Genomic DNA, 23,188 nt, shown 5'->3' with positions numbered 1-23,188 from the left:
GAACATGTATTGGACATACATTTTTATCCGCCGAAGTGAATTATTACAAGTAATTTCTTCCTCCAACAAAGGACACCATTGAAGTATGGTTTGATATAAAAACCTTCACACACATTTAACTATTCGTTTGTACATAAAATTAACTAAATTACGCCATACTCAGTCATAGGATGTATTTTATGTTAATCGAACTTCGAATGCTCTAAAACGTATTGGACATTTTAATATAACAGGTTAGCTAAGATTTAGGTAATTCGGAAATTCTGCTCTAGTTCAAAGAAAGAATCTTTTCCTCGGGCCTTAAGGACGCCGAATGGTGTCGAATCGGGCAACAGACATGTAATCGCAAATATACTTTTGACTTTAAACGCGTTTTTACTCTTTATATATAACATTGATTTATAATACATTGATTACTTATCTTTGCAATTAGTACTATTTTATTTAAAAAATAGCATTGTTCAAATTGCTATGGTAAGAAAGTACAGATTTTTCTTTTAATAGCTACAGAAAAGATGTGGTATGTGCCAAAATCCATGTATGAGTACATTGTTTTGCAAATAACACTGTTATTAATTTTGCGTTAATTACCCTCTCTACTGGCCGAAAACCTTTGACAAGAGGTTTATTTCCCATTGTCGTAGGTGAAAATTATATACCCAAGAGAATCACTTTCTTTCATAATGCACGCTAGTCGAATCTAAAACAATGTTTCATTTTATTTTTCTTTGGCAATACTCGTAACCCATATTATCTAGTAGCAAATATAAATAGGGGTAAGGGATAATTTTCTTTACAGGGAATTATTCCAGGGTAAAGATATTTGCGCAATACATCTCAATTACAGAGACATAGCCTCTTCTTTACCAAGACTGCACTGCTTGGCGAAGAGTCACATCATTCCAGAGGTGACCCCGTTTTCACAGAACAGTGCGGATCTAGACTGGAAAGTCGAAAAATATTCCAGAGGAAGGCAATGGCAAACCACCTCTGTACCTTGCCAAGAACATTCCATGAGCATGCCAAAAGTGAGAAAGTACGATATGGTGCTAGATGATAAGACCCCCGAGCCTGAAGGCATCCACATGCAACTGGGGAAGAACAGAGGGCTTCCACAAGTAGAACTAGTTTTTTTGATATGTCCAGGTCAAAACCGGAAGGAAGCTTGGTCACGGATGTTACTGGTTGGAAACGAGAGGCGCCCTGTTTCACAAAAAACCTCAGGATTGGAACTTGGAATGTTAGAAGTATGAACCAAAGTAAGCTGGAAATAATAAAGATGGAAATAGAGCGCAAGAAGCTGGATATATTGGGAATAAGTAAACTTAGATGGACAGGAATGGGCCATTTTCAATCAGGGGACGATATGGTGTATTACTCAGGACACGAGACAAGTCGAAAAAATGGAGTATCTTTCTTACTCAGGAAAAAGATGGGTAGGTATGTATTGGGCTATAATCCAGTGAGTGACAGAATCATTTCTCTCAGAGTGAGTGGACATCCAATGAATATGACCATCATTCAGGTTTATGCACCTACTACAGAGAAGACATTGAAGAATGTTATGGCAAGTTACAAGAAGTGATAGATGCATCACCAAAGCGAGATTTATGGCTACTTATTGGATATTTGAATGCAAAACTGGGAGAGACTGAGGAACAAGGAATAACAGGGCGTTTTGGTTTAGGTATTCATAACACTGCAGGGAAGAGACTAGTTGAGTTTTGTGCAGAGAATTCATTGTTTGTTTCTAACACCTGCTTTAAACAGCACAAAAGAAGATTGTACACATGGGCATCACCTGATGGACAACACAGAAATCAAATCGACTATATACTTGAACAAAGAAGATGGAGAAGTGCAATTCAGTCTGCCAAGACTTTTCCAGGTGCAGACTGTGGAAGAGACCATGAGTTATTAGTGGCTATGATACATGTGAAACTACGGAAACTGAAAACACCACACGTCTATCATATATGGTCTTAGAAACATACCAGCTGAATATAATATTAGCATACAGAACAGATTCAACACACTCAATTTGTGTGAAAGAGAACCAGATGAACTATGATTAAAGATACAATTAAAACAGAAGCAAAGAAGAATACAGATTCAACACACTCAATTTGTGTGAAAGAGAACCAGATGAACTATGGGAAAAGATTAAAGATACAATTAAAACAGAAGCAAAGAAGAATATACCAATAGTTTGTAAGAAGAAGTCCAAATGGCTGTCAGAAGATGCCATCAAAACTGCTCAGGAAATGAGGAAAATGAAGGCCACAGGAAATTTTCAGGAAGAACGGCATTTGAATGCAGAGTTTCAACGACAAGCCAGACGAGACAAGGAAAAATATTTTAACCAGGAATGCCAACAAATAGAAGACAAAACAAGGAAAAACAAAAGATCTTTTCAAAAAGATCAGAGAACTAACAGGAAAGTTCAGTGCCAATATTGAAAAGTTATTACAAATAATATCTTACAGAAGTTGCAGACATCAAAGAAAGATGGAAAGCGTATATACAGAAGACCTTTACAGAAAGGACTCCAAAATTACTGAGTAATTTGAAGAGCAGAATTATACACAGGAAACAGTACCAGTGCAGAGTGAAGTGAGGTGGGCACTGCAACAGATATCCAATAAGAAAGCACCAAGAGGAGATGGAATACCCATTAAGCTGCTCAAAATTTTATCAGCTCCATGTCAGCAAATTTGGAACACAACTAGGGAATGGAAAAAATCGTTTTATATACCTTTATTGAAGAAAGGCGGTGCAAGAGAGTGCGAAAATTACAGAACTATAGCATTGATTTCTCATGCAAGTAAGTCTTACTTAAGATCATTCAGAAAAGACTGGAACCATTCATGAGAAATTCCAGATGAATAGGCAGAGGAACAAGAGATAAAATTGCCAATGTGAGATGGATAATAGAAAGAGCCCAGGAATATCAAAAGAATGTCTACCTTTGTTTCCTTGACTATGGCAAGGCTGCTCTGTAGATCATGTGAAACAGTGGAATGTGTTAAGACCAATGGGAGTCCCAGAGCATTTCATTATCCTTCTGAGGAATCTTTATTATGAACAAGCTACTGTCCGAAAAGATCTTGGAGAAACTGAGTATTTCACAATAGCTAAAGGGATGCGACAAGGTTGTATGTCATCTCCATACCTGTTTAACTTATACAGCGAATACATTTTAAGAATGGCAGGGCTGGAGGAGTCTTCAGTTGGAATTAAAATTGGTGGAAAAAATAATTTGAAGTATTTAGATGATACCACCTTGCTAGCAGAATGCATATATTTGAAGGAACTTATTTTATGAAATTTAAAGAAAGTGCTAAATATGGTCTTAAACTTAACATCGAAAAGATAAAAGTTATGGCAACATGTGAACTTAATGATTTTGAAGTAGATGGGGAGAAAATGGAAGCAGTTCAACATTTTTTTTTGTGTTCCTAGGATCCCGAAATGATGGTTATTGTACCGAAGTTAGATTGTTTTCTTTCCAAGTAATGACAAATTTAAGCATGATCTTTAAAGATCAAGTTTTAGCTTCACAACAAAAATCAGAATCGTGAAAGCAATGATATTCCTTGTGGTGCTGTATAGATGTGAAAGACCCTGAGAAAAATTGATCCATTTGAATTATGGGTTTGGAGACGCTTACTAAGAATACCATACCATGGACTGCAAAGCAAACCAATAAATCAGTGCTAGACAGAATCAAAGCCAGATTGCTCCCTTGAAGCAATGATGATCATTAAGCAAAAATGTCATACTTCGGACATGTTATGCGAGCAAATTACAGTATGGAGAAGATGATGCTGGCTAAAATTGATGGAATCAGAAGACCAAGAATTAAATGGGTGAATAGAGTTAAAGCAACTGGCGGTTCTGAAAGACATGGTCAGATCGGAATCGCCAGGAGTCGGAAACGACTCCATGGATCATAACACAAACAAGTAGCATTTGTGGGTCACCTTTGCAAAACACAACCCCATCTCAATACTTTTATATATATAGTTTTTCACTAAAAAACGGGATAATGAATTTCCTATTTCCAAATCATAAAATCGAAGTTCAAATCCCATTCCATCCTTAGATAACGGTAGTACAAATGCAACACTTAAGTAGCTGACATATTTTATCCTTTTAAAGTTCTCATTGCGATTTGAAGACAGTTATTTCATCGTATTTTCGTTTGCCCATTAAATTAAAGGCATGAACCCATGATGACTGGCTATGTAATATTATATGTATAAAGCCCATGCACATCAGTGTGTGCAATCTGATATATACACACACTGAATACTGTTTTTACATCTCCATTAATGAAACCTCTAAGTTGCGAAAAAAGCCGTATTCGTTGTACTACTCAGTCGTATACAACTTTTTTTTATTAGCAGGAAAGAGATTCAATGAGTAGACGAATTTTATGGCAACATTATATGCTAGCCTTCGATCAGAATCTGTCTTTATATGTTTTCCACTGCTATATTATTACTAAGCGGCGACATCTATCATATTCGCTCTTACAAAGATGATTCTACCTGTGGATGTTGGGAAAAAAAAAAAAAACCGAAATGAAAAATATTCGTAATCAGACTAGTATTGCCTATCTAATCTGATTACCCTCCGGTATATATAAACCAACTACGGGTTGATTCTTGCTAGGGATATTTTAGGAAAGTGCTATTATTAATGGTCAAATGAACGAATTCCTATTTTTGCTAATTATTATTACAATACATGTCAGCTGTAATTAAGCTAAGTAAGTTTCATGGTCTTATTCGCATGATTTTTTTTCTCTCTCGATCACATTGATTTCATTGTCATGCAATAAACATTGCAACCTTATCAAATTAGTTCAGTGTCCCAAGATTCTGAGTGGAGGAAGAAAATTTTCAAGATAATGTCGGGCTTCCGACGAAACTCCTACCATGACCTGCAGTTTGGACAACGCTGTTCAGTCACCCAAAAATTAGTTTCCTAAACGAGTCCAGATTTGCTCAACTGGTAGGTTTGAAACAGCTTACAAGCTCAGTGAACTTGTCAACAGTTCATTGTAAACTGAACGGTTAAATTAACAGCAGTTTAAATTATCGATGCGGTTAAAAAGGTAGTTACCTCAACTGGCGCCATTATTTTTTCATTGTTTGAATTAGAGAGCACTAGTACTATATTACATTGGAAAATCATGCATTGATAATTTTAATCATGGGAGATTGATTGAAGTCGATTTTTTTTTTACCAAAAGAGATCATGAAAGATTTTATTAAAAATATTGCACATACAAAAGATTAAATATATTCCAAAACATAGCACATACAATCAAAATAAAATACATTACACCAAAATTTCATACAAAAAAATTAAAATACATGATACTAAGAATGTCAATACAATTAAAATATGAAAATAGGGAAAGTTAAGATATAAAAATGTTCAATTCGAGTTGTCTTCGCTATCACGATCGCCATCTTCTGCAGGAGGATGCTCTAATCTTCCGGGTGCTGATCTTCTTTGTAGTTGGCATTCTGGAGGTGGTGGCAGCTCCTCAAGAGGAGATCTGTTGGGAGGATTAGCAGGAGGTTCTTGAGCAGCAATTTGTACTAGATTAATCATTTCTGCGAAAGGAGTTGGCTGTCTTACTGGTCGTCTGTGGCAGAATCTTCGAGTTATTGCTCTATAGATTCGTTTAAACAAGCGGCGAAATACATTCAAATTCTGATATACAAAAGCTGCAAACATACAGTGAGCAAATATTCCTAGGCCAGAATAAAAAGCAAAGAGAATACATTGTTGATGGCAGGAATACATGCAGCCAACACAAACTCCGATGACTGTAAGGATCTCGCAGGCTATAAGAACGATGTGCTCAATTCTAACCATTATTTGACGTCGAATCATCATCCATCTAAATCCCATTCGGGTTAGTGGAGAAACCATTGGCAAAAACGAAACGCCGTCGCCAAATGCACTCGTAGGTTGTTCTTCAGGTGGTTCTGGTTGATCTACCATTAGATTCATTATTTCAGATACAGCTCCAGATGATACCTGGAAAGATCCAGCAGCAGAAGCATTATCAGAACCTTGTCGTGATGGAGGTTGAATTGGGCCTATTTCCTGATCATCTTCGTTGTTGGAACCCCGTCTTGATGGAAGTTGAATTGGGACCATTTCTTGCTCTTCGTAGTTGGAATCCTGTCTTGATGGAAGTTGAATTGGGACCATTTCTTGCTCTTCGTAGTTGGAATCCTGTCTTGATGGAAGTTGAATTGGGACCATTTCTTGCTCTTCGTAGTTGGAATCCTGTCTTGATGGAAGTTGAATTGGGACCATTTCTTGCTCTTCGTAGTTGGAATCCTGTCTTGATGGAAGTTGAATTGGGACCATTTCTTGCTCTTCGTAGTTGGAATCCTGTCTTGATGGAAGTTGAATTGGGACCATTTCTTGCTCTTCGTAGTTGGAATCCTGTCTTGATGGTTGTCCAATTGGGTGTAATTCCTGCTCCTCTTGGTTGTCAAAATCCCGAGGTACTGGTGGTTGAACTTCATCTCCCTGTTCCTCTTCGTGATGGGAGGACTCCGAGTCATGCCATGTGGATACACTACCTGAATTATTATCCAGTTCAGATATATTATCGTCTGAGGAAGACATATTTATTCCTTATGTTTTAGATGTTTCTGAAAGAGAAAAGATACTAATTAATTTGGTATTAATTCTGAGTGGATTAGTATGAAATGAGCTAGAATTAGCAAGTTAGAATTAGTAAGAATTATTGCTTTCTTACATAGATTTTTATGTTAAGAATTTCTGTGTGTGTGTGTGTGTGTATATATATATATATATATATATATATATATATATATATATATAGTAAAAAAGTCATTAACGCAGTTCTTTAAAGTTGCGTTTTATTTTGCATGGAATGAAAAGTTCCCCCCCCCCCAAAAAAAAAAAAACAAATGTCTGTCTAAGAAGTTTAATTATAAAAACGGGCTAAAGGTTATGTTCATTACAATAATTCTGAACGCTATTTTAGAACACATGGGTCTTCCAATCTGCTAATAAATAGGGTGAATTATTGCTATATTTATAGATGACATTGCACCAGCGATTATGGCTTTGAGTTGGTCCTTTGATACGATCAGTATCAAACGTTTCAGATTCTTCACCACTTCCTCGATCGTGAGGTTACTTCGGTTTTATTTTCTTATCAATTGAAGACCGACGTCAAAATCTTAACACCTTAAGATTGATTTTTAGGCGTACTGATCTGGTTAGAGTTCAGTTGAAGAAAGTTTAATTGTGAAAGGACCGAGTTGATTCTCATAGTAACACAACGGGATGTATAAAGGCAAGTTTTAGTGTTGTACTGAGAGTAATGTTTACAGATTAAGTTCTGTTTTAATAAATCTAATTTCAAGTTAATTCACTTCATGTGAAAGATTCATTAAGTACTACAGAATGTTACCAATTTCGGATTAAATTTAGTTATTCCAATTGGTACGAAGACTAGCGACTAGATTGTTAGTGATCTCGTTTCTTCGCAGCAAGAAACTGTTGTTTTTAGACGAAGTTATCGGTACTGACGAAAGCCGTAAGAATTACAGACAAGTATTTTTTAAGAGCTAACTTTAAAATTATTTTCTGAAGTAGATTGATAGTACTGCAGTTCAAATTTGAAAATCGATGCATTAGAAGTGTACATGAAGTCTTTGCAGCGGTCGGCACGATTTCATCGAAAAAGTATTGGCCCACTTAATTTATTATTCTAGAGTTTGTGTTAATCTAACTTTAAGCCAAAATAAGTTATTCATGCCGTTTCCTGTAGCCTACGAATTTAGTGGACAAGAGACCCAGAAAATTAAGGTAATTGATGCGTTTTTTTATGCGCGAGGCATATTTCATCGCAAAATCCTTATTGGAAGAATATTCTGAATGTTGGAATCAAATGGATTACATCAAGATTTAGCCACCCATAAACATTTAGGAACCATTCCCTGAATTGTTACGGTACTGAGAAAGTTTAATTTTCTCATTAGTTTTTCAAAAATGAAATTTCCTCGCTTGTTGAGAATGACGACAAAAAGGCAACATTCATTTTAGCGGCAGTGCAAAAAACTGATGAGGCGTGGGAAGTACCCAATATTCAAGTGGCAGGTAACAGTTTGATTTTATTACTTTTAGACCACAGGATTATCTTATATACCAGAAATTCAACGGCATCTTTTAAGTTAAGAATTTAAGCCCTCCGGGTGTACAGTATTCGATTCAGGTTTCATTTAACTTCAGGCCATCTTTAAAATCCTACCTGGGAGAGATTAAAAACAGAAGCTGCTTTCACTCTTGAAAGAAATGCCAAACAAAACAGCCGAGTGGTCAGAATGCTTTGACCAGTGAGAGATTATGGCTCAAGTTCAGCACACAAGCAACAATACTGTGGTCAAGAATTAACTAGTAAATGTCGCTATTAGGCAGCTATCCTTATGGCTAGGATAATTAGGCGCCAGTAAGCAAGGATTTTTCTCTAATAGACATTAAAATAATACTTTTGAATCTTGTACGATAAGATTAGTTACTGTAATGAAGGTAAACTATTAGCAAAAGAGCGATATTAAGCTGAGTGAATGCGAACTAAAAGCTCGCACGTTTAAAATAAGCTTACGAGAAGCACAACATGTTGTTCTGAAGGAAGAAACGACTACAGCGGTTTAGTTTATGTAAATAGGGGTATTCAATTCAATTCTGTGTGAAAGTTAGTTTATGCTTTAATAAAAAATAAAAAAAGTCGAAGCTAAATAACTACTGAAACTGGGCACTTCTTATAAGATTACAGACTTATTACTGTATTCTGAACGACATTTAACAGATTTAATTCACACGCAGCTAACTACTGAAATAATTCATAATATGAAAGTTTAAGGACACTACAGACATTGAGGTGAATTAACTTGATTCATAACGAAATTGCAGGTGTTTCGAAATAATTCGAATTGAACAAATCATGCGGTTAAAATACATACCTTTCCTTCCTTCTGAGTCCCCCGACCTGTTAGAAGGTACAACCACCTCCAGAATGCACCGAATTCTGCTAACTTGGTCTATTTATCTTGTCATGAAGTGCTTCTTTCCTACCTACCTCCCCCACTCTCTGTATCTTTCACTCCCAGGACGCTGTAAATAGAGGGTTAACATTTGTGACTAATTATTCTTTATACCAAGCAATAATATACATAACTACATGGACGTTGATTCTCAATGAAATTAATAAACTATTCAGACCCAATTAACCATAAGCATAATTTAGTATGTGTGAGGGAAATGTACCGATCTTTTTTCCCCTCACCCACGAACCAATCACATGTCGAATCCAACAAACTTAAGAGAATATTTTAATTCGATAAAATCAATTATTTTTATGATAGCTCTTTTTTGTTCTCTGGAAACATTAGTGATAAAAGAAATTTAAAAATAAGTGAAACGCCAGAAATTAAAAACTGCGTAGACGAATCAGAAGCAATGAAGTCTTTCAAGGTTGCATAGGTTATTTGCATAATGAAAGCTAAAGACAGAAAATTCTGTATGGAGGGTTGGATAGGAGAGGAGACACTGACGTCCATATTTTGGCAGATGGACCAAACAGTCGAAATCTGTGTGGTCTTAAATAAAAGAAAGGGTTCACTGACCCATTGGCCGGTATGAAACTTAAATTTTCAAGGGTTCGAATCCATCCCAGGATTCGAAGATTGTTCGTTGGAGAAGACAGTTCAGTCCTTCAATGATCCAAATATTCGTTCCCTAGACTTAGTTTTAGCTGCTTCTTGACTGGTAAGGCAGGTTTGAAAGTGACATTTTACTACCCCACTGAACTTTTAAACATTTCATTGTAAATGACCTGTTTAAATAGCTACGATTTATGTTATTTGAGTCGGCTTTTCAATTAATAGCAATTTAAAGAATTGAGTTGGTATTATTGTTATTTTTTTTCGTGTATAGAAATGGAGCATATCAGCTATTGTAATATTTAAGTTTTACATAGAGCAAAAATCAAGCATTGGTAGGGGGGGGGGAGGATTCATGAAATTTTGATTTCATCGCCAGTTGATTCAAATCAGATTTTATTATTCTGACCGACACCAGATATTGTATTTAGAGGAAATAAGCATTAATTCATGCAAATATACAAAATTTATTAAAAAACTATTTCACATACTAAAAATTAATACACATCCTGAAAACATTGCACATACAAGAATTGAAAAGTACATGACTAAAACAACAAAGACAAATACAGAATTACATAAATAGTACAAATTCTATTTAGATGCATATGATGCTCAATTGGCGTTATCTTCGCAATCACCATCGCCATCTTCCGCAGGAGGGTGTGCCAATCTTCCGGGTGGCAAGCTTTGTGGCTAACCTTCTGCATGTGGCAAGCTTTGTGGCTAACCTTCTGCATGTGGCAGCTCATCAATAAGCGGTACGTTGGGAGGATTAGCAAATGGTGCTCGAGCAGCAATTTGTACCAGTTGAATCATTTCCGCGAAAAAAGGATGACTGTCTTACTTCAAGTCTGTGGTGGACTCAAAGTTCTGTGGATTCGTTTAAACAAGCGAAGAAATACATTCAGATTCCGATAGATGAAAGCTGCAAACATGCAGTGACCAAATGTTCATATGAAGCAAGGAGAATACACCGTTGACGGCCAGAATAACTGCAGCAACACAAATACCGATGACCGTAAGGATTGGGGACTGTAAGAACTATGCTCAATTATTACGTTTTTATCATTACAAAAATTACAGAATTTTTGTAATGATAAAAATTTTTTGTAATGATATATATATATATATATATATATATATATATATATATATATATATATATATATACAGGGTGTTCGGGATAAATTTGACATATTTATAATTAATTATATTTTTCCGTAAGTTACATGTATTAACACACACTTCTCTTCATTTAAAAGTTTGGACCCTTCTTCATTCATATACAAGATGTCAGAAAGGATGGATAGCTGGAACCCACCTGAATCATGGAAGAGAATAACTTGTATCATGATGATTCGTGCCCGCCATCAAAATAAGGATATTACGACTGCTGCCCAATGCTCCCTGAATACAGTAAAAACAATCAGGCATGAACTAGAGACTTGCAATGGTGACTACGAGGATGTAGCAAGAAGAAAGATCCCTAGCAGACGATCTGATTGCGTTCGTACAGCAGAATTCCTCGCAAATCTGCAGGAACAGGTGTTGAAGAACCCTGGCATTGGAATTCGGGCTTTGTTCGTGGAGTTGCTAACTGTAGTCAAGCCCTGGATAACAAGGGTAGCCAATGGTAGGCCGTATGTATGGCAGCAGGATTCGGCCCCTTGCCACACCTCTGGGAAAAGTCAAAAATGGTTGTCTGAAAATTTCTACGACTTCACCAGTCCAAATGTTTGGCCTCCAAACTCCCCAGACCTTAACCCCATGGATTATTTTGTATGGGGCGCAGTTGAAAAAGACACCAATCGCACTTCCAGTAATACAAAAGCCCAGTTAATGGATAAAATTAAAACAGTTTTTGCGGCCCTTCCCAGGGAGACTGTAGCATCAGCTTGTTCGAGGTTCCGAAGCAGAATTGAAGCTGTGATCTATGCTAATGGTGGTTATTTTGAGTAAATCTTGTTGATAGTATTGTAATTAACTCTGCCTGTAATGTTTTTTTGTCAATTCATTAAATTTAATAGATACAAAGAAGATTTTCTTTTTCCTTACGAAACTGTCAAATTTATCCCGAACACCCTGTATATTCCTTCCCTCCTCTTTTACCTTGCGGTGTCGAGGAGTTTCTATTCACCGAGAATGGTTAGCTCTATGCTTCCCGGTGTGTCCTATGTCTGTAGATGCGTGCGTTCACGGGCTGGTTTCCCTGTTCGAAAAACCCCAGTTTCGGGTGAAAAAAACCTACTTACACCTTATAAAACCTCTAAAATCCGGCTAACTCACCTTTAGTTAAAAGAGACTAGATAAAAGCTCCTCACGTCACGTACATATAGCCTTTGGCTGTTTAAGGGCAGCTATATACACACCACCATCTAGGGAAATGACTATGAACAAGGTAGTTTCCCCTTGCCTTCCTTGCCGTACTAGATCCTATGACTGTATCCTGTGTGTTCACAGGGCTGGTTGGCCTGGAAATAATGGTTATTTCTGTTGGTGCTGCTGCAATGAACTTGCTTGTTCGAATGGCGTTTCTGCTGCCTTCCTTGAATAATTTTTTAAGCACTTTATTATGTCTCAAATAAATTACATACATATAATGTAAAATTTACGAAATAATGCTACATTTTCTTTCATGTGACCAAAGAACTTATTCTAATTAATATCATTATAATATGTATAATGTGCAATTTATACTAGCATACTTCATATATTATTATTATTATTATTATTATTATTATTATTATTATTATTATTATTTACTATTGTAGTTCACAGTTACACAAAAAAATATTATTGCATATTAAAGTTTATATATATTTTTCCAAAGTTTGACAAAATATGATCATACCAAATATGTACAATATTACAATTAACACATCATAATTCTGTTTAGTTAAAACATATAGTAATTTTTTTTAATTGATCTGTAAAATATTTAGATATATACAAGTTTGTTGACTGGGGTCTTGTTATATGACACGAGGGTGGTCTGAAAAGTTCTCGGCCTAACAGTGAAAAAACGAATTCACAATTTCAAAATTATTTTTATTTTTCAACATAATCTCCCTTAAGACTAATACATTTATTCCAGTGATGCTCTAGCGCCACTATCCCGCCCTTGTAGTGGTTCTAAATAAAATACCCCTCTGCAGCTGCAATCACTTCTTGATTCGAATAAAAACGCTGACCAACGAGGAAGAGTTTTAGTTTCGGGAAGAGACAGAAGTCAGAGAGGGCATGCTCATTATATTAATCCTGAGAGCTGCTCTAAAGGCTATGCTCTCCTCTTTCCTTCTCCTAATAAGTATTGTGGTGGTGAATTATTGAGCAATTTCTGGGTATTACCGAAATATGCACCACTGATTACGTCTTTGTTCGTGAGTTGGTACTCTTTTCTCTTTCATAATGTCAAGTATGGGGTTAGCATGACCACATTTTAAACGAAGTCAGTCTTGATCAATATTCTTGCTCCTCGATCGTTCAATTATTCTTGAAGTAAGACTATTTCCGCTCTGTTTTCTTATCACTTGAAGACTGACGTAAACATTGACTTTTAAAATTAAATTTCTCTAAGCTCACTGATCTTCTAGTGAAAGAATTCACTTTAGAACTAAAAGCTTTGTTTAAGCTTGTAAAATGGCTGAGTTTATTCTCATTGTAGTATGGAAGCTTATAACGTTAGGTTAGGGAGAATGCGAGTGTTTATAGATTAAAATTCCTTTAATTAAATCGAATTTCAAGATAAGGCACTGGGATACGTTCAAGATATGATGACTAAAGAGGATGGCCTGAAAATTCTCGGCCTCGACCATAGATGGCAACATTATCGGCAAGAATTTTCTTTCTAAGTTGGTACATCTGTCGTAAGCATCCCTGTGAAATTGCAACATCATTCTATCAATTGGTTTGTTATATACAGCTGCTGAAGCAAATGTGTTGTCTGTATCCCTTGAAATTGATAAAATTGAGTATCGTGCGGTTATAAAATTCTTTCTAAAAGAAGGTTTAACGCCAAAGGAAATTTATTCGAAGTTCATAAAAGTTTATGGGAACTCTTCTCCTTCGTTTTAGACAATTAAGAAATATGTTGCTGAGTTTAAACGTGGCCGCACTAGCCTTGAACATGATCCACGTGAAGGACGTCCAAAAAGTGTAACAACACCAGAAATCAATGATCAAGTGCACGATATGGTATTGAATGACCGGCAAGTCAAAGTGCGTGAAATTGTTGAGACTATAGGCATTTCAAAAGAACGTGTAGGATATATTTTGCATGAAAAATTACATATGAAAAGCTTCTCGCAAGATGGGTGCCACGCTTGCTCACAGCAGATTAAAAACGCACTCGCATGAAAATCTCTGAACAGTGCTTGGAGCGTTTTAACAAGAATAAAACTGATTTTGTGCGTCGATTTGTTACTACCGATGAGACTTGAATTCACCATTACACAGCAGAATCCAACAGCAGTCAAAACAGTGGACAGAAGCCGGTTGTTCAGCGCCAAAGAAGACAAAGTCAGTTCCATCAGGGAATGGTCATGGCATCGGTGATTTGGGATGCTAAAGGCATTTTTAATTAATTATCTTGAAAAGGGTAAAACAATAACCGGGGAACATTTTTCCTAATTTTTAACCAGACTAGAGAAAAAAATTCGTGAGAAAATACCCGGTTTGCAGAAGAAAAACAGAAGGAGTTGAATATGAAGTATTTTATTGTTGAGGGAAATGGTTTAATTCTTTAAAGAAGAACTAAGGATATTACGATCGTAAGTGACCAGTTTTCCAAAGTCGGTTCCATCAGCAGGAAAGGTCATGGCAGCGGTGTTTTGGAATGCTAAAGGCATTTTTTAACCGGGGAATATTATTCCGATCTTTTAACAAGATTAGGCGAAAAAATTCGTGAGAAAATACCCGGTTTGCAGAAGAAAAAATCATCTTTCATCATAACAATGCACCTGCCCACAAAGGTGCTTTGGCAATGGAAAAATTAAAGGATCTGCATTATGAATTGTTGCAACATCTTCCCTATTCCCCAGATTTGGCTCCCTCTGACTTCTGTCTCTTTCCAAAACTAAAACTCTTCTTCGTTGGTCAGCATTTTTCTTCGAATCATGATTGCAGCTGTAGAGGGGTATTTTGCAAATCTTACTGCGAACCACTACAGGGACGATAATGGCGCTGGTGCATCGCTGGAATAAATATATTAGTCTTAAGGCACAATAAGTTGAAAATAAAAATAATTTTGAAATTATAAATTCGTGTTTTCATTGTTAGTCCAAGAACTATTCAGACCCACATATGAATGTTTTTTCCGGTTAGTATGTAGAGGCGAGTACACGCACCCACGAACTATCACTGCATGAGCACAGAATTCACTATAGGTATGTGTATGGGGTGTGCAATGTTTTTCCTCTAATTTTCGGTCTACTATTAATATCTATATGGTGTCTGTTTCAGCTCTCTGTAGATCCCTAGGTTTCTGAAGACAAATGGCAGTTTGCTTTTCATGTCAAGTATGTAAGAGCTTCGGGTAAGCCGCTGGTCTGCACTAAGGATCAGATCAGACCAGACCAGACTGGTCTGGTCTGGAACGAAATGGACTGGACTGGAATTCCTTTCTATGAATCTATCAATGTCATATGAAATAATATATCAGAAAATCCCAAGAAAAACAGTTTCATTATTTCTTTGGTTCATTAACTGGTTTTCATTGTTGTTTTGTAAAAATGTTTTTAATTAATTAAATCTTAGACCAAATTGAACTAAATTGTTATTCGATTTGATTATTTGTTTTTAGATGAATTACAGTGTAGTATATTGTAAATTCGCATTGGAATTGCATTGTTGTTAGATAAATTTCACTTTGGTGAGAACAATTGTCTGGTCTGGAAATTGATTCTAAATAAAAAAATTGTTTATTTTTTTGTCTATTTATTGTTAGATGGATATACTTTGTTGATATGTATATGTAATTGTAGTAGCAATGAGTGGCAGTGTAGTACATTTTTAATTCAATGAATTGTAGTATGATGCAAGATTGTTCTGTTATGTCGTCATTGTTCTGTTCTCCAAATGAATAAATAAATTAAATTGTATTACATTATATTCTTCATTTGATTTTCTTTAGATGAGGCCAACTTTAAGTTTCAATCCGTACATAATACGGAAACTTAGTCTTGAGAGGAAATTTTGAAGTGGAATATGACTTCCGGTTAAGGACACGCAGTTGGATTATTGTTAGATGGATATTTTTTGTCGATATATATAATTGTAGTAGCAATGAGTGGTAGATTTTCTTTTAATTGCTGATGATTGATGATGCTTTGAGATATATGATTCACTGCCAAATTTTAGTTTCCAGAATTTCAATATTCCTAAGTGGTGGAATATATAAAAATCATTGCTTCATAATTGATTTGAAGGAATGATTTTCACAATGAAATCCTCGCGATTGCATTGTTCGATAATATTGTTCGATAAATGTTTAATAGATTCTTTTAATTGCTGATGATTGATGATGCTTTGATTTTATTTGTGGAATTGCCATGTTCCGTATGGTATTGCCATTTTTGATTAACGTTCACGTTAATTGACCGAGATCGCAGCCCTCAAACGAGAATAAATAATTTTAATTAGCATGGATAATAAATTATTTATATCCTTCATAATTTTAAGAACCCTTCATAATTTTATATCCGTGATGCTGGAATAAGTTAAGTTCCATTATTTTTGGGCGCAATCCAGCTTGATTTCAATTTGACCATTAAAACGTAGATCAAATTGAACTACAATTTCATATATTGCAGTTCAATTTGATAATTTGTTGTTAGCTGAATTGTAGTAGCAATGAATTGTAGTGTAGTATTTTAGCTAGCAGTTTATTCTAAATCTCTAAAACAAGGAGGAAGTGAGATCAGAAGTGAAATTTACTGTCAAACCTTACTTACTAGTAGTATATTTTTAATTCAATGAATTGTTGTATGTTGTAAGATTGTTCTGTTATGTTATTATTGATCTATTCTCATCATGTTCTGTAGCATCTGGTTTTTTGTTTGGATGTCTTTAATTGAAATTGCTGCCAACGGTTGGCAGCAACCGTTGGCAGCAATTTCAAGATAATAAAATATTTATTATCTTAAAATATTTATTTATTATCTATAAAAATCGATGTTTAATAGATTCTTTTAATTGCCGATGATTGATGATACTTTGAGATATCTGATTGTATTGTATATGTGAAGGAATATTCACTGCCAAATTTTAGTTTCCAAAATGTATTTCAGTATTCCTAAGTGCTGGAAAATCATAAATGTTGAATGATTTTATTTGTGGAATTGCCATGTTCCGTGTGATCTTTTGTTTCCGTATGGTCAAGCCACTTTTGATTAACGTTCACTGACTGAGATCGCAGCCCTCAAAGGAGAATAAATAATTTTAATTAGCATGGATAATAAATATAATTTATAACAATTAGATCAACATAGTTAATTTTTATTCAATGACAGTCTTCCATAACAAAATATTGCACACTTATTTAAATAAGTTATTTAAATTGCATTTAAATAACACCGTCACTGTCAGTTGCTGTGCCCGGATCACTTTAAAAGGTGTTGAGGAAAGTCTACAAGCAGACTATTATAATTTTCCCCAGTCTTCATTTTATTTTAAAATTATTCAGAGTAAACTGCATATTTATGCCATGAAAATGTTGAAAAAAAAAAGAAAGTAAATTTGAAAATAAATGAAATTGAACTTTCCTTAGGTTTCGTTTATCCCATTTTACGATAATCTCCATCTTAAAGAATACATAAAATGTGTAAATTATTTTATAACAGTTCGTCATTTTTTCATCAGTTTTGCTACTCCTTATATTTTGAACGGAAAGTTTAACCAACGATTCTTTCAACATGGTAGCAATGAGAAATTTATTTATTCCACTTTGCCTTGAAGAGCAAGGCAAAGTGGCCTGACCTGATTTGGTCTTCGAATTCTCCCGTTCTAAATTAACTTCAGAATTACGAATATGATTCATACCCTAATTACGATCATTAAATATGTCATATTTGCAGTACACTGGCATATCAGCATATCGCTTATTTATTAAATATTACCAAAAAATGTACTCTCTTTTGTTTCCATTTTATTTCATCCTTCGATAGCCCAGCGTCCCCCAAAAAATCGTTACTAAAAATCCTTCTTCCTCTGACCCGGAAATTAAATTATAAAATACCTTCCAGGCCACTGCGTCCACGTCATTTTTCACAAGACTAGACATTCACATTTTCCGCTGCCTGCGTCAGCTCTCCCTAGTATCTGAGATACTTTTACATGCAGCCGGCCGCTTCTAAAAGTGATGCCTTTAAGTACTTATTCTTTGCTTCATCTCCCTATCATTTTTAGTGTACCTTTTTTTATTCGTTAGAATATTTGCTATTTCAATAACAAAAAAATAAGGATTATTTTGACCTAAGGTTCACATATGCAAATTTACGGATCTCTCTCACACACACACCTTTGTATCGTGTGTTCCATAAAAAATGGACATGAAGTCAACTTCTCAGATAATTTAATTCAACGAATATGATCCCATGAAAACATTACATAAATTGAAACCAAACTTAAAACAATTGAAATTAAAGTGTTTTCTCAACATATATTATTGCTTTTATGCTAGAAGACCAGCAGTCCATATTTATTACTTTAAATGCATTCATATAATTTTTAAAAATTTCTGCTTTTGTTTTTTTTCAAAGAAGGATAGCTATTCTTGTCAGTAAATTTATTTTACTATATGTCAATGAATTAGCACTGCGCATCCAATGCGCATGTAGCTGCTCAGTAGCACTGAGTATCCAATTACGATTGGAACTGGGACCCTCCATTACGTTATGCTTACCGAACCGTAAGAAGAAGTGGGGCTCAGTCGTTTTATACAATTTCTGATTCATCAGAATGATATCAAAGATGCCTTTAAGTCTTCATCATCTCTCTATCATTTTATGCAAGTCATCTCCAAATTTCTCTTCATCTACAGTTCATTTTTCTGCTAAAATACCAGCAGTCCATATTTATTACTTTAAATGCATTCATATAATTTTTTAAAAATTTCTGCTTTTGTTTTTTTTTCAAAGAAGGACAGCTATTCTTTCTGAGAAGAGTACACATTTTTTTCCGAGTATGCTGTTTCTGAAATCGCTATCTTTAGAAGGCAATGTATTGTAAAACCATGAAGATATAGAGGCCATTTAGGAAAGGTATAATCCCAGCTAATTTTATATTTGGAAGAAACTTCAAATAACCGATATTAAAACCCCCATGGTGAATACATAGAGAATTTTTTTTGTAGATTATCAGCTAATGTATTTTATGTCTAAATAGAGAAAGCAGCAACTTTGTCCCTAACTAGTTAAAATTAAACTAATTAACATTTTTGTTTTATTATTAAATAGCAGTAGGCAGGGCGGTTTCCACTTTTCACCCATTGACTAACGGTGAGCATGAGGTTTTCAATGAATCAAGATTTTCAGGGGAGAGATTCAAGCAGACAAATCCCATAACACATCTTTTCCCTGAGCGTGCAGCAATCTCGTGGTTTGTGTATCGGCTAACTCGGAAACAGTACCGAGAAAGTCCCTCTAGTTGGCGCCTAGACAGCAGTCTAGTCCTATGGAAGCAAACCCATATTAATGGCTGCTATTTAAAAATGCTTCATACCAAATATGTTGTGTCTGAAAGATGTCTGTAGTTGAGTTCAGTATTTCACCTTTCATTGGTGGAACTGTTAGGCTTTTTGGAATATTTACGTTACGTCATCAGGACATTACTCACTACTCCCAATGAGCAAAAATTAAAAACAAATCCACCACACACTCATTCGAGACAAAATTCAATGAAAACTTCATTCACAGGCTACTCAGTTTTAGATTAAAGAACATATATACCTCTTCAAAAACATTAAATGACAGAGGAATTAAAATACACAGTGAGAATGAATTAAAAATTCATTCTCACTGAAATCTTAATTTAAATTAATATTCAGTTGGCTTAAAAAGGAAGTTGAACGAGAGTAAATCTACTTCTCAGTCGTGTACTGTGGATCTGAACTTAACTGAATAAGAATTGATTTCGCATATGATACATTCACGAAGAACGAAGTTTTTCTTTGGTGGAAAACCGTTCCTTGCATTTCAGGTAGGCCTCATACTTTCAAAAGTTTTGGATAATTAACTGGAAAGTTGTGAACTGTGAACAATGAAAGTAACTTGGCACACGAATATTTATTAAACATATTTATTAACATAAAACTGCATGAGGTGTGCAGAGCTAAGTTGCATTTCTTTATGAAGTTAATTCCTGTCCAGGTGGGTCTCACAGCTGAGCAGTGTCAAACCTCCGCTGGGGACGAGTATCACCTTTGTATTATCCGACAGGCGTCGGATAATACAAAGGTGATACTCGTGCCATGATTTTATATTGTATACATAAAAAAAATAAAATAAAATTTTTTAGCATAATTACCAGTTCGTTAGAATTTATGTCCTATTTGTGATGTGTAACTTTCTAGAGAAAAATACTCGCTATCTGTGCATAATTGGGTTTCAAATAAATAAATATCATCCGCATCTCATACAGTCTACTTACCCATTATTCATCTCGTTCTTATCAAATCCTAACAAATGGACGATATAAGTTGCTAGTCTCTCAACGAGCAAACAGCTGTTCATCCTACAAAAGCAGTTGACTACTTTTGTAGGATGACCGAAGATCGAGTGAACGAATTCATGTTTATTGCTTCAGTTATTTAGCAATCATTTCAGTCAACTCCTTTGTCAGGTGATGAAATTCATTAAGCCTCTGCCAGTTCCTAATTATTACCAAGTAAACTTGCTTAAGTTGTTTTTTTTAATAGATACTCATTAAAAGGATTAGTTCTTGAGGTGTATAACACATTAACTCTGCATGACGAAAAATTTATTTCAATTAACTCAGTTATGTCTAAGTCTTCTAAGGCAATTTGCTCATACCTCACATTAAACAGAAACCAAGGAATTATGCGTCATGGCATCTGGAAGTGTTAATTCGTGTATGTAACATTCAGTACCTATGTTATGCAAGAAATCATAATTAACGAACTGAGAATGATGTGCCTTATGATATGCGTGACAGACGGTTCACTATCTTTCCATGTATAAAATAATGGCTGTTCTGAAGCGTTTCAGATCTTCCGTAAATCTTCTTGAAGATTTACAGCAAAATTATGACAGCAAAATATGTAGAAGAAATATTTTTAAACTAAATCTACGAATTTAATTCATTCTAATTATGGGTAACATCTTACAGAAAACGCGCGACAGCTGATTACTACATTTGCAATGGGCGTTAAGGAACCACAGTTGTCCTTTAGGATATGCACAAATGTATTGAGGTTCAATACGAGTTGCAATACTGGACTTATTTCAGAAATTGTATTGTCTCCTGCTGATTATGACAATATGGATAAAGAAGAAAGAATTATTCAAATAGAATAGCGCAGTCCAAATATTACTGTTCATTGTTGTCATCATCAGAAAAGATGCACCACTTCTAATTGTAAGCTTGAAGAAGCAATTGCTTCCTATACTGAAGAAGTATATCGATAGCATACCCAGAAAATTCAACATCTGGACCATAGGTAATCGGGTGAATGCATCTTACTTTGACTATATTTCGATAAATCGTTCATTTACTCAACAGGAGGCAATACTAGAAACTCCGTGTTTCTATTATTCCGTACGAATTTATAAATTTCAATTATTATTTTTCTGACTGGGCACTGTATATTATTGCAATATTAACATTGTATTTTTGTAAAATTAATTCCTAGTAGATTATTGAGATATCCCGTAAGCATGACGTTGTACCCACCTCCATCATTTCACTAAGACTATCATACAAGCCACAAGTTAACTCAGTGAATCTCGGCTCACTAATTAATTTATACGAGGAATTTCATGTAAAATGAGATGCGTGAAAGTTGAAACTCTAAAGAGTAAACACAGCTTCATGTAGATTATGATGCTACAAGAGCGATGAATTACAAACAAAACAAAGCAGCCAATATATATGTTAATTGTAAGTGATAATAGCAAATTAGTGGAAGAAATCTCTCCACCTTCGCACGACAGCTAATTACTACACTTGCTACAGGTATTAATGGACCACAGTTGTCCGTTAGGATATGCACTACATAAATGAACTGGTGATGATTTAGTTGAAGTAAAGGCGACCATTTTGAATAGCTATTAATCCAAGGGCAACTGTAATTTTTTCTGTGTTCGTTTCAAATAATTAATTCTCCTTAACTGAAATCACGGTGATTATAAAATGTAGTCATGTTTTTGCAGACTTTAAAATAAGATCGAAGATAAGAACCTCTGGAAGCCATGGGATGAAGACAATTAAGTGGTTTCGCTTAAAAGAATAGAGTGTGAGGAATCGTTTTAGGGAGAGGGTGTTAGAGAGGATTTCGGATGGACTGGAAAGTGTACAAGATTGGTGGAAATATAATTCAAAAGTAATCCTGAGCTGTGCAATCTAGGTGCTTGGTGAGACATCTGGAAAGATTAGAGACAGAATGAGGGTTGGTGGTGGAATGATAATGTACAAGTGGCAGTGACAGCTAATAGGAAGGCAAAGCAGAAGTGGGATGAGTCAAGAGTGGAAGATGACAGAGAGGTGTACAGAGAGAGAAAGTAAGAAGCCAAGAGAGTTGTGGCACAGGCGAAGGCCATGGCATATCAAGATCTGTATGATCAATTAGAAACAAAGGAAGGACAGAGAAAAATTTACCAACTAGCGAAATGTAGAAATAAAGCAGCAAAGGGCATCTTACATGTGAGGCAGATCAAAGACACTGAAGGAAGAGTATTATTGAGGGATGTGGACATAAGAAACAGATGGAAAATATACTTTGAGGAACTTTTGAATGAGGAAAATGCAAGGACTCACAGAGGAGATGGGCAGCCTTCTGAGGGGATGGTGCAGAACATCAGTAGAGTGGAAGTGACGGAAGCCATGAAGAGGATGAGGAAAGGAAAATCGGTGAGCCCCGACAGAATTCCAGTGGAGGCATGGAAGGCACTGGGGGAAGAGGGAATTGACATACTGTGGGACCTGTTCATGTAAGTTTGCCAACAGGAAAATATACCACAGGAATGAAGTGAGAGTACTCTTGTCCCCATCAACATGGGGATACAAAAGACTGTAAAAATTACAGAGGAATAAAGTTGATGTCCCACACAATGAAAATCCTAGAAAGGGTTCTTGATGGAAGATTGAGGAAGGAGGTGGAGATTGCAAAGGAACAATTTGGCTTCATGCCTGGTAGATCAACAACAGATGCTATCTTTGGGTTACGGCAAATGATGGAAAAGTTTCGAGAGAAACAACGGGAGCTACATCTGGCATTTATT

At 35.4% G+C, this 23,188-nt stretch overlaps 1 protein-coding gene across 1 annotated transcript; it reads right to left on the bottom strand.

The window, feature by feature from the left end:
* Nucleotides 1–5,318: 5,318 nt before the first annotated feature.
* On the bottom strand, nucleotides 5,319–9,054 carry LOC150101298 (uncharacterized). The gene is made up of 2 exons (XM_090400715.1): nucleotides 9,033–9,054; nucleotides 5,319–6,689 (listed from the first exon to the last, which is right to left on the bottom strand). The coding sequence occupies exon 2, from the start codon at nucleotides 6,661–6,663 to the stop codon at nucleotides 5,449–5,451; it is 1,215 nt and encodes a 404-aa protein (XP_090256841.1). The 5' UTR covers nucleotides 6,664–6,689; nucleotides 9,033–9,054; the 3' UTR covers nucleotides 5,319–5,448.
* Between the last annotated feature and the right edge of the window lie 14,134 nt (nucleotides 9,055–23,188).

This window comes from Typopeltis vanoorti, chromosome 11 (assembly GCF_054136105.1).
Source record: "Typopeltis vanoorti isolate ZY-2024b chromosome 11, IOZ_Tvanoo_1.0, whole genome shotgun sequence".
Lineage (NCBI taxonomy): Eukaryota > Metazoa > Arthropoda > Arachnida > Uropygi > Thelyphonidae > Typopeltis > Typopeltis vanoorti.
This window is presented reverse-complemented; position numbering and strand designations above follow the sequence as displayed.